Genomic DNA, 12,289 nt, shown 5'->3' with positions numbered 1-12,289 from the left:
GCACTGTTCAGATCCAGAGTCAAACCGGAAATATGAACTAGCCCAGTGGCTGGAGGAGTTCTGATCTGAGAGTGCGACGCGAACACGCCGCAGCAGAGCTCTATAAAGACCAGAACCAACCTACAGTTCAGATCTTGTTTTTTCTTCACCCCGTCTCTCCCTCTTTTGTTGCAGAGTTGCAAGTGGTGCGAGATTAGTAGGAATGTTGACCACTAAACCACAGCACTATCGCCCTTAATTTATAACCGAATTTGTGGACACTTTTTAATACAAAGACTGAGCCAGATTCTGATCTGTTATATGATGTAAACCTGGAGCAAGTCCTCTGATTTAATGGAGTTGTTCCACAGGGAGATTACAAGTGGTTCAACTATGAGGAAATATTGCTTCTTAACACCAAAAAGCTTTCCGAGAATCCTGTATTTTGTTGGATTTCTTTTTTAATTTAAGAACTCGCAGCCCATTAGTATAACAGTTTGTGGTTTGTGAGTCGACCCCGGAGTAGATTCCTGTTGATCTGAATGGAATGAGAATCTTGCAATTTGTTCAGGTTAAACCGGAGTTCAGCCAAGAGAAGGGGTTTTTCATGTAAGTGGCACAGGCCAATGTGACGCATGTGAAACACACCCAGCATGGCAATGTATATTAAGGTATGTTCTGATCAGAAGAAACCTCTTGCAGCCAGCCTGCTGCTTTGCACCGCCCAATATTTCCTTTTCCTTTCAGCTCAGAAGCCTTTCAGAAAGGTGGGCGAAAGGGAGCAAAGAAAGTGATGATTGTAATAACCGATGGGGAATCCCATGACAGCCCAGACCTGGAGAAGGTGATTGAAAACAGTGAGAAGGACAATGTCACCAGATATGCTGTGGCAGTAAGTCACTCTCCTATTTAACAATACATTGTAGCTCCTCTATAGTGACCCACTAAGCTTGGCATCTGCCTAAGCTTGGCATCTGCCCAAGCTTCCCCATCTGTGAAATGGGTACAGACAGGTAACAATACAGGGGCATTCTTCTCCTTTGCCTTGTCCCGTCGGTCCAGGTTGGCTGCTCCTCTTCTTCATCCCAGATGAGGGTGGAGGCTAGAAGATCCCCACTTAGGGTCAGGAACCAGGCACCTCTAATGCCCTGACAGAGAGGCAAGGGGCCAAAGGTCAGGTGCACTAACAGCTAGGCCGCCCAGCCCTCCAGGCCCCCTATCCCAGTGCACTTCTCACTGTGACATTGCACTCCATATGTTTTATGGAAATATACTAAGGAGTGTGAATATAATGTAACTGAATATGCTTCATGCAAAAGGTCTCTTGTAAGATATAATTACAAAGCTTATAATCTACTGAGTGTGTTCATCCTATTTGTATGTATGTATCATTCTTGTATCTAAAGCTAGAAATCTGAAGTATTACTCTGCATAGTTACAATAGGACTTCAAAGTGTGGGCCATTAATGGTGGCTTAGAATCTTGATGGCTCCCATTAACTAGGACAATTGGTTGTGAATGGCTCTTTTTATTCGCAAACTTTCCTGGGTACCTGCAGGCCAGCCCTGAAAGAATGGAGAATGAGGTCTTACAGTGACATGTGATCATGTCACCTGGTACTAAAATCCATCTTAAACCTGGTGCTTTTCGATTTAGAAGGAGGGGTGGGAACACAGAGAAAGACAAAGGATACCCACCTTGTGCCAAAGATATAAAAGGGGGTGGAACAGAACAAAGGGGGCTGCCAGTCATGAGAAATCCCCTAGTTACCACCTGAGCTGGAACTAACAAGAACTGTACCAGGGGAAAGGATTGGGCCCAGACTAAGAAGGAGTCTAGTCTGTGAAAGAAGCTTATTGGAACATCTCTGAGGGTGAGATTTACCTGTATTCAGTTTCTTAAATGTATTAGCCTTAGACTTGCATGTTTTGTTTTATTTTGCTTGGTAACTTACTTTGTTCTGTCTGTTATTACTTGAAACCACTTAAATCCTACTTTTTATACTTAATAAAATCACTTATGTTTATTAATTAACCCACAGTAAGTGATTAATACCTTGGGGAGCAAACAGCTGTGCATATCTCTCTATCAGTGTTATAGAGGGTGGACAATTTATGAGTTTACCCCTGTCGTGGAAAGAATCACCCACGCAGTGATTTTAGTTCACAGACTTAGAGCCTGAGGCCTTTATTGCAATACATTCTAACGCGTTGGGGTGCAGTTTTTAAACTGGCACCCCGGGCAACAGCTTGCAGGCTGCTTTTATTCCATTAAACCACAAGCAGGGTACAAACAATACGTCATGAATTAAGTCATTGGGGGCAAATTACAAGCTGAGCAAGGGTTGAGCACGAGCTTCGGGGACAAATCACAAGCTGGGCAAGGGTTGAGCACGAGCTGGTCACAAGCTAAGGAGCATGAGTTTGGGGTCAGTCCTCCCACCCCCCCCTACCCTCTGACTTAATTTCCGAGGAGTGGGTGTTTATTTGGGTAGAAGGGCGCTTGGTGGTTTTTCGCAGGGGTGGTGCTTGGCCCTAGCTTGGGTACATTTCTCAAGACTTGGACTATGTCATTTTCCGGGGGATTTCAGCAAAGGCTTAAGGGGGGGGGGTTTCCAGGGGACGCTTAAAGGAGAGCTATCATTGGTTAGTTTGCAGATAGCTGGACTATGGAAAATTTTGCAAACAGTTATAGCAGCAAGGATGATTAACTTTCTGCAAAAACAATTTTTTAATGTCAAGCAACTTGTGTTATATTTTTAAAGCCCTGCGGTTATTATATTTCATCAGTTATGAACATATTTCATTAGTACTGCTGCAGGGGGGGGGGGTTATTCTCCCATTCCCTCCTCTGGACATGACCCTTGACCGAGTTTGGCAGGAAACTGTGCAGTTTAGTCTAGTTTAAGCTTTAGGCCTGCCCTACTCTGTGCAAAGGCCATCAGCATAACAGATCTCTGTTGGAGGGTTTATTTTGGGGCCTTCAAATTCAAAGCTCTGGCTATCAAAAAGAAAGTCCCCCTCCTCTATTTCCCCACACCCCGTATAAGCTTTATACAGAGTAAAACGGATTTATTTGGGGTTTGGAACCTATTGGGAGCTGGGTGTCTGGGTGCTGGAGATAGGTAACTTGCTGAGCAGTTTTTGGTTAAAGTCTGCAGCTTTGGGGACATGGACCAGACCTGGGTCTGTGTTGCAGCAGGCTAGCGTGTCTGCTCAACAAGGCAGGGTTCTGGAGTCCCAAGCTGGCAGGGAAAAGGGGCTCAGAGGTAGTTTTAGCACGTCAGGTGACAGTCCCAAGAGGGTCTCTGTGACCCAACCCATCACACTCACTTCCTGATCTCAGCCTGTAATTGAATTGCAAGTACAAAATGCAGGGACTGATTTTATGGATGTCTATGGCACCTTTGTAGAGGGAGGCTTCTCTTTTGAAAACCTGCCCCTTGGCATCTTGGGAACGCTATGTCCATTATGTGGAAACATTAGATGACTTATTTTTGTTTTTCACATCCAGGTTCTGGGGTATTATAATAGAAGAGGAATCAACCCAGCAGCATTTTTGAAAGAAATAAAATTTATAGCAAGTGATCCAGATGACAAGCACTTCTTTAATGTCACAGATGAAGCGGCACTTAAGGATATTGTGGATGCACTGGGAGAGAGGATATTTAGTTTGGAAGGTGAGTGATGTACATTTCCTGCATTCTAACAGGTTTATAGTGTTTCTAACTTCCACATATTCCTACAGACCATCTTCAGTTTTAGGATAAACCTGCGTGTTTCTTTGTTAGCCAACCCAAACATTTGACCTTCTAACTAGAATGGAGTCTGCTGGGCATTTTCCTAACATTAATAACATCATGCTTTGTTAATTAAAACAACTGCATTTGTCTATGTGTTGAAAGACATTGCGTGCACGGAACATCGCGTGCACCTCCGACATAAGAGGAGCAGCAATAATTCCCAAAGTAAGGTTGCCTAACATTTTCCGGTATGAAAAAATCTTTGCAACCTTTATTCGAAGATCTTTAATGCTTCCAGCAGGCTTTTGAAATTTGCTGGGGGATAGTCTGGCAGTCAGTTTGGTGCCTTTTACTGACCCCATGAAAATCCATTCAGATTTGGCCATGTTATAAGCAGTCAAAACTCACCATATTCTGGGTGTGTATAGCATATGTAAGGTGCAATCGTCTAAACCTGTATTCCTTTGTAACTATATGGACACCTGTGAGAAAATGAGGCACTTCTACACAGGCAGAACTTGCCATATTTATTCACTGGGCTAGATCCTTAGCTGGTGTGAATTGGTGTAATTCTCTTGACTTCAGTGATGTTACACCAGTTTACCCCAGCTAAGGAATTGGCCTTTCCTGTTCTGAAGTTACAGGGGGAGGTAGTAGTTCATTGTGCCTAATTCCATTCGGTAACTGGCGATCTCCCCTAGGACAGGTCTTTAATTTAAACGTCTCTTTTTTATTCTAGGAACCAACAAAAACGAAATCTCCTTTGGACTTGAAATGTCCCAGACTGGATTTTCATCACACATTGTGGAAGTAAGAGAACAGATTTGTTTTTCTCTCCCATTCAAGTATTTTTTTTGCAGGTAACTGTCCTATGGAAAGCAGATGTAGTGGCTTTTGGTTTTATGGTGTATGAATCCATGTTGCAAATACATGGCCCAGAAGGCTCTGATGTGCATTAGGGTTTGGAGATGGCTCAAGATCTTGATCCCTGAGGAGGAGTCTATTTTTCCTGTTGTACATTGATACTAACTCCCAGAGTAAGTGTCCTGAATTTTTCCGGTATGTTTCCGTTTCACTCTTGATGGAAAGAGATGCCATTCCAGAGCTGACACCCTGATTTTTAGGAATGTGTGGGATGAACATTGAAATGAAAATCATTTCTCTCTGGAGCCGATGGGCCAAATTCTACCTGGCACAACTCCAGCACAGTGTGGGGAGTTGCGTTCACTCACACTGTGCCTGCGCTTTCCTTTTAAACCTTACCTAACCAGTCAGTGCAGGGCCGGCTTTAGGCCAATTCCACCAATTCCCCCGAATCGGGCCCCGCGCCTAAGAGGGCCCCGCGCCCAGTGGCAGGGCTGCCGGGGTGGGGGCAAGTGGCCGAGAATCCCTTCCCTGGCTAGAGGCACCTTTTTCATTTTTACTCACCCGGCGGCGCTCCGGGTCTTCCCGCCGCCGAAGTGCCGCCGGGTCCTTCACTCACTCCAGGTCTTCGGCAGCACTTTGGCAGCAGGTCCTTCAGTGCCGCCAAAGACCCGGAGCGAGTGAAGGACCCACCGCCGAAGACTAGGAGCGCCGCCCGGTGAGTACAAGCCCCACGTGTTTTTTTACATGTTTTTTTGTTTTTTTTTTTTAGTCATCCCTGCCGGGGCCCCGTCGAAACTGTTCGAATTGGGCCCCGCACTTCCTAAAGCCGGCCCTGAGTCAGTGCATTCCAGAGACGTCAGCTGAGGTTTTCTTAGTGGCACCACTTACTCAATACGAATAGCCGAAGGGAGCAGTGAGTGCCAGGTTCCTTGGTAGCTGGAATCAGCGCTGTGAACCGATCTGACTCCTCCCTGGAACTTGGGTGGAAGTCCAGGCTTTCCGGAATGTTTAGCCGATGTTTATAAACACAATAAAACATCTTTACTGGTCTCATCTCGAAATAGGAGGGCAAATGAATGAGTCATCTCAGTATTTATATATATATTTATTTTAGTTATTAGCTTTAGATGGAGAGGGGCAAGCAAACGTTTTATACAAGCTAGTGTTGACAGTTAAAATAGACAAGGCAAAGAGGGGGTGGGGAGAAAGTGCTGTTATCCTCACAACGGAAGCATAAGAGGTTTGTCCCAGGGCACGGGGGAATCTATGGCAGAGCCCAGAATTTGAACCCAGACCTCCTGCGTCCATTCCTTTCCAAGTGGGGAGAGATGGGACTGAATCAGCGTGACTGGAGGAAATGGTGGGTGGATGAGCAGTCACTGCAATGGCTAGCTCACACGGCAGCGTTACCGGTGTCCCCTGCATTTTCACATCCGACTAGTGCTGTGCTCTTCACCTGGTGAGCGCCTCTGGCATTCCCATCCCTTCCCAGCTGGGACCTGCACCTTGACGGGGTGCTGCTGCCTAATGAGAGGGACCCTCACTCTGCAAGGGATGCAGGTTGGGGGGTGGCTTCCCACTGCCCACCTGTGTCACGCCAGCCACAGTCTGACCCCCTTGCCATTGTTCCTTTTCTGGATGGGTCCAGCCCCTTTCACGTGACACGTCAGGACGCAGAGGAGGAAGGGGGTTCCTGGGACTCGGCCCTTTGACCCAGAAGGAGAGTAAACGCCATGGGTTGTGCTCAGGCTGCATCCAAGACTCCATCTGCAGTCAGAGGCTGATCCAAAGCCCAGGGAAGTCAATGGGAGCCTTTCCTTTAAGTTCCTATAAGTTCAGTGGACTTTGGATCAGCCTAAAATGAGGGTGGTTCTGGCCTTAAAAACCCAGCACAGCTTGAAATATTTACAGCCATCCAAATGCGAGAGCAGGTTGAGCAGTTAAATCAGGCAGTGTATTATGGGGCCATTAGTTATATATAAACTTGGTGATGGAAACATGACTACAGACACGATCTCAAATGTTACCCAGAAAATGACTTTCTCCAGCTCTGTTTCCTTTCTTTGTTTTCCATCCTGCCTTTCTCTGCACCTGCTAACAGCTGCTGTCCAGCACCCGTTGTACTGCCAGGAGGGTAGCTGGACTTCTCCGCCAGAAGAATCAACAGCTTTTAACCAGTCTTCAGCCTTGCTTTGTTGTTTGCTTAAAGACAGACTTTTTTAGTAGTCTTGCCAAAGCAGAAAAGATTGCAGGAATTGGCACATCTGAGAATATTTCAGTCGCTAACTTGGCACTTGGATTTAATGCACATGGCTTAACTGCTTTTAAATGCTAGATGTTCTTCTAAACACATCTAGTACACTACTGAAATGCAATGTGACAAGGTGCAAAAGACAATGCTGCTAGGATCAGTTGGACTCCTGGAAATGAAAAGGTCGTTGAAAAGACAGGGCTTGATTGGAAATATCGTTACAGTAGTTTTAAAAATATACCTTTCTGTGAGTGCTTTGGAGACTTGCTTCCTTGAAGCTTTACTTGCTAAGTTCATCAGTCTTTCTGAAAATGACAAGTGTGATTTGTGGGAATAACTTTTTCTTGTTTTTCCTATAACCTATAGTGAGTCATCAAGCCAAATAAATACACTGCCGAGGAATTATAATTTCAGGAAAACTTCCACAAAAAAAAAGAGCTGATAAATTTCCTAAAGGGGAAAACAACTAATTAGATTCTTCTCGTTACTCTCATTGATTTCAAACATCTGGCTTTAATCAGGATTTGCCCATATGTCCCATGAGGGGAATAATTGTATCTACATGGTAACAAATATTTTAAACAGAGAGAAGGGCCCAAAAATTAACCTTGAATCCACCCCACCTGTTCCTTCTGAACATGTGTGTGGCAGAGCCGAGGGAATCCAATTTGAATCCCCTTATCTGAATCTGATATTATGGATTTGGTTTGAGGTCTGATCCAAAACTGAGCCTGCTCTCCTGTTCTGGTAGAATCAGCTAATCTCAGGAGATTTCCAGTGCTTGGGGTCAAAATCTCAGGAGACCAGCTGGGGAGATTTCAAGGCCATCAAACCAAAACTGTAGTCCTAGCTTGACACAAAACCAAGGCTCAAACCCTGACCTGACCCTCTTTCACATCCAAACACTGTACCCTGAGCCCAACGTCAACAGCTATGGACGGGGCCAATTCGAAATCAGATGTGGAACTGAAGTAGTGATGGCTCCCATGTAAATCACTGGCTAAATCCTCATTCGTTTCACTGGGAGCGGGATTGGGGCACAAGGGTGGGACCGGGGCACTGGTGCGGTTTAGTGGCCCAATCCCATTGTCTTTCAAAGGCAAAGGGATGTGCTGCCAAGTCATTGAGCCTCTTTTGAAAATTCCACCTTAAATCTCTAAAAGGACATGGCCGGGGTTTTAATGGAAGCTTAGTACCTTGTATAATCATCGTTACAGTGCTTTACTTAGCCTGTGTATCACCCCACTCCCTGCTGGGTCTCCTTGTTATGGGAACCTGCAAGAGTCACAGTCCTGCGCACACAAGTCGGTGCGATCTACTCCTGGCTGTTTGCAGTGATGTTATTTGAGGCAAGTTTGAATCCCAGTTTGCCATCTGCTGTGAAACGAAAGGCCACTGCGATTGCACCGAAGGGCTGCTTTATTTCATTATTTTTAGCACTGGATCAGGCTGCTCTTAGTCAGACTTTGGTTTTAGCCGTACTTATGATTAAACTTCTGCAGGGCTGAGGACAGGCTGGCTGCGGCAACGTGTTATTAAATGACTGAGCATGGAGGGCCGCTACCAGCAGTCCCAGAGCTGATTGTTCGGGTCCCTGGGTCCAGCTCTGCTGTGTTTGGCACGGGACCCAAAGGAGATAGGAAAAGTGGCTTTAAGTCACCTTTGTGCTTCCCCAATCCTGGAAGCTGGCTGGGGGCAGCCCCTGGCACAACCCCAACATGCCCCCGAGGGATGCTGAGCCACTGACACCAGGGCAGGTTTCTGACTGCTGGAGCAGCGCAAAGCAGATCGGACCCATCGGGCTTCCGTGCTCGCTGCAGGCTCAGCAGTGGGAGGAGGACACTTGGTGAGACAGGTTTAACAAAGGGGGCAGGCTTTGATCCTGCAAGTCCTTGTGCCAGGTACAGCAGGGTGCTGCACGCCGGCGTGCGGGGGGCAGAGACACGCAGGCACGAGCGGTGTTAAGCACTGGGTGTTCTTCTCCCTGAGCAGGCGTGAAGCTGAAGCTCCTGGTGCCCCCAATGCCTTATTCTCAGGTGCACTGGATAGAAGAGGGGGGTGGGTCTAGGTGGAGAATGGGTGTATCTGAGCAGACTTGACCCTGAGTGCAACAAGAGGGGGGAGGGAGAGCTCAGTGGTTTGAGCATTGGCCTGCTAAACCCAGGGTTGTGAGTTCAATCCTTGAGGGGGCCACTTAGGGATCTGAGGCAAAATCAGTACTTGGTCCTGCTAGTGAAGGCAGGGGGCTGGACTCAATGACCTTTCAGGGTCCCTTCCAGTTCTAGGAGATAGGATAGAATCTCCTTATTATATTATTAAGTAGGGCAAGCAGTGACACTCCCTTCTGTGGCCAGCTGCTGCCACCAGGAAGGATAACCTGGCTGCCTCGCAACTGCTCTCATTGGTTCAGGGCAGGATTTCCATGTGCTCCCAGACAGGATCCTCACCTAGCCCTTGTGTGCCCTGCACTGCACCAGCGCCATGCAGGGTCGGGCTTTAAATGCTTCTTAAAAGGAAGCCCAAGTTCGGCCCCTTTTTGGCACCGCTTCACTGTTGCTGGGTGATTTCGTATCTCCGCTGGTTTCCGTCTGTCGTTTGCTCAGTTTGACTTAATTCACGAGGTGTTTGGTGTTTGCACTGAAACCACCTTCAGCAGCCACAGGTCCAGATGACAAGCTGCTCTAAAGCTTTTGTGTTCCCCGCAGGACGGGATTTTGCTTGGGGCCGTAGGAGCGTATGATTGGAATGGAGCAGTGCTCAAAGAAACCAGCAGTGGAAAAGTCATTCCTCATAGGGAATCATATCTCCAGGAATTCCCGGAGGAGCTGAAGAACCATGGAGCATACCTAGGTAAGGACATTACACAGAGCGGGTCGGTTTCACGAATTAAATTCATGATTTTTGCCATTTTTCAACCATTTCTGCCAGGCCAGGTGGAAAGTGCAGACTCTTTCACAGCAGACCCAATTTGCCAGTGCTCACAGAAATACCCGTCCAAGCAAAAATCTATTGTTATGTGCCCAGCTGTGCAGGCAGCCAAGCCTGTGCTTGTGTGAGAGAGATACTACCCCTAGCTCACGGATAAAGCCGACTGACTATCGAACTAGTGGAGGATCCAGAGGAAAGCCAAAGCCTACAGGAATATACAGTACACAGAAGCAACATACATGCAGGAGTTCTGATCGTCTGGGTCACCTGCGGTTCTTAATGGGGTGCTTTAAAAAATACGGATGATATGTCATGGGTAAAGAGGAAATATCTGCTGTGCTGATCAGCTCTACGTGCAGCTGTTGGAGTCCATGAGTGATAATATACGCCTGGTTTTCAAAATGAAGTCTACTGATGTGACACGCTGCATGGAAACGGTCTTCTCGGCCTGGCAGGAAGCAGAATCAGAGATTACACAGTAAGAGATCAAAGATGCCAACGCTCTTCTCTGTGATATCGGGCAGAATAACAGCCCCCAAGCACATCATTCTCCTCCAAAAAATGGGAGAACGTAACAAAGAGGCTAATTGTTACAAACTGAGTATTGCTGCGTTCACCGTACCTGGAGCAGAGACAGGCTTTCAAATAGCACAAGGCCAGCTCCCGTTACACAAAGAATACCATGCTGCGGTGACAGTGGATGGGAGCACTGATTGGCCTTCTTCCTTAATAGCCCCAAATGGATCAGATAAGAAAAACAGAACGGTCTGAGAAAAGCTGGGCAATCGTGTGTCCTGGACCAGTGGCAGTAAAGGGGGGTGGCAAGATTCCCCTGCATGAGGATCCTCTGGTGTAGACTGGCATGCTGGTGGATGAGGCCATGCTGAGGACAAACGGGGTCCCTGGCGGCTGTCACTGTAATGTAAAACAGCCTATGCCAGGGGATTGGCTGCATGTCCAGCAGCTCCCGGATCAGAGAGCAAAGGTTCTGTAAAGCTACCTGTGCACCCACCCTCCTGACCTTTGTCGAGTGCAAACAGGTGAGCTCCGGGAACTTGCCCTGCAAAGTCGTATAGACAACGTTGTTTTGTACACACGGCGTACACCTGGTGACAGCCATATGATAAATTGATGGGCCGAAACAGAACCTCTCATTCTAACCCCTTTAAGTTGATTCCTGAATTCCCAGATTGGAAACCTCCCCTATAAATTGGTTCTGAGTGAGAACCAACAGTGGAAGGGGCCTTTTTTGCCATTCTAGTTCAACTGGCTGAACATTCAGTTTAATGGGACTTCAGTTTAGGAGGGGGAAATCTGGGGGAAACAGCTGATCTTGCAAGATTTCAGCTCCTGAATCCAAACCCCAACCTGAAGCTAGCTACATCTTAGTCTTATTTCAACCTCTATCCCAGACCACAGCATCTAAACCTGATCCAGAGCCAAATACCACCTTCTTGACCATCTCTAGTTACCAACAGGACAACATCTTCCTGCAGCTCCTTTGAACTAGCAGCTACAGAAAAATGTCTGGGACAATGATAAGTAAATTTCTTCTCCGAAAGCAGAGTGAGCTTTTGGTCCTCTTTCATTTGTTTGGGGATTGTAATAAAATCCAGGTCAGTTGTCTTTGCCTAAAATTATCTTTTTCAGAGGCCCTCCCTGGTTTCCACTTTAAATCATTCAGTGCCAAAAGAGACGGAACCAGAGCTTGGAAATGAAATGTCTTACCATTATCTATCTACTACCTGGTTTCTATAGTGCCCCACCGTACTGCCTAAACCTCTTCTTTGCTAAGTGTGCGCCGACATTCTAATCAGTAGCACAATCACTCCACACCAGGCTGCCTTCAGTCCCATAAATGCCCCGGGCTGGACAACATGTAATGCCATCCTTAACTCAACTCTTCCTTGCTAGCGCATCTGCTGGGCACACCTGCTGCATGTAAAAGTGTCCAGGTGAAAACTTCAGCAAAGTCCCTCCAGGCCAGATTATCAGTGGCCTCCTGCAGGTGCTCGCGACTGGGGAAAGGAGGCAGCAGCTCTGTTCGCCCAACCCTTTGAACTCCCCTCTCCGGGGCAGCCACAACCCTCAGCCTGCCTTTCATGAGAGCAAGGTGTGAGAGAGGCCTTCACAGCCCCAAGGGAGTGCAGCTGGTTGGACGCACTGGCTGATGGCTGCCCTAGGCCAGCTCTGGGGAGCCCGTGCTGTATCCCCTAATAAACATGAGTAATGCTTCTCCGTGCAGTTTCCTCCATCCTCCACCTGCTGCAAACCCCACCTGATACAGCCTCAGGATAGACAGCAAATCCTATTTCTATCCAACGTCTCTAATATTTCTCCTTCTTCCATAATGATAAGGGATATTCATCAATATCATCAGTAATTCTCCTCAGCCTGTTATTACTGATAAATGCGTGTCTGCCTCTCTTCGTGATCTGCGATCTCCTCACATACATAGAGTGATAAAGAGGCTAGCAAGTACCTCTTGCATCCTAACGCTGTTCGTTTGTCTGTCAGGCGTC

General features: G+C 47.1%; 1 protein-coding gene across 1 annotated transcript in view; it reads left to right on the top strand.

Moving 5' to 3' along the window:
- ITGA11 (integrin subunit alpha 11) overlaps positions 1-12,289 on the top strand; it is a 157,411-nt gene that overhangs the window by 80,667 nt on the left and 64,455 nt on the right. The window contains exons 8-11 of the mRNA XM_065412727.1: positions 727-871; positions 3,493-3,658; positions 4,461-4,531; positions 9,545-9,689. Coding sequence (XP_065268799.1) covers positions 727-871; positions 3,493-3,658; positions 4,461-4,531; positions 9,545-9,689 — 527 coding nt within the window. The remainder of the gene's footprint in view (positions 1-726; positions 872-3,492; positions 3,659-4,460; positions 4,532-9,544; positions 9,690-12,289) is intronic.

The sequence above is a fragment of the Emys orbicularis genome, chromosome 10 (genome assembly GCF_028017835.1).
Source record: "Emys orbicularis isolate rEmyOrb1 chromosome 10, rEmyOrb1.hap1, whole genome shotgun sequence".
Lineage (NCBI taxonomy): Eukaryota > Metazoa > Chordata > Testudines > Emydidae > Emys > Emys orbicularis.
Note: the sequence above shows the minus strand (reverse complement) of the source record. Positions and strands in the feature narration are given on the sequence as shown.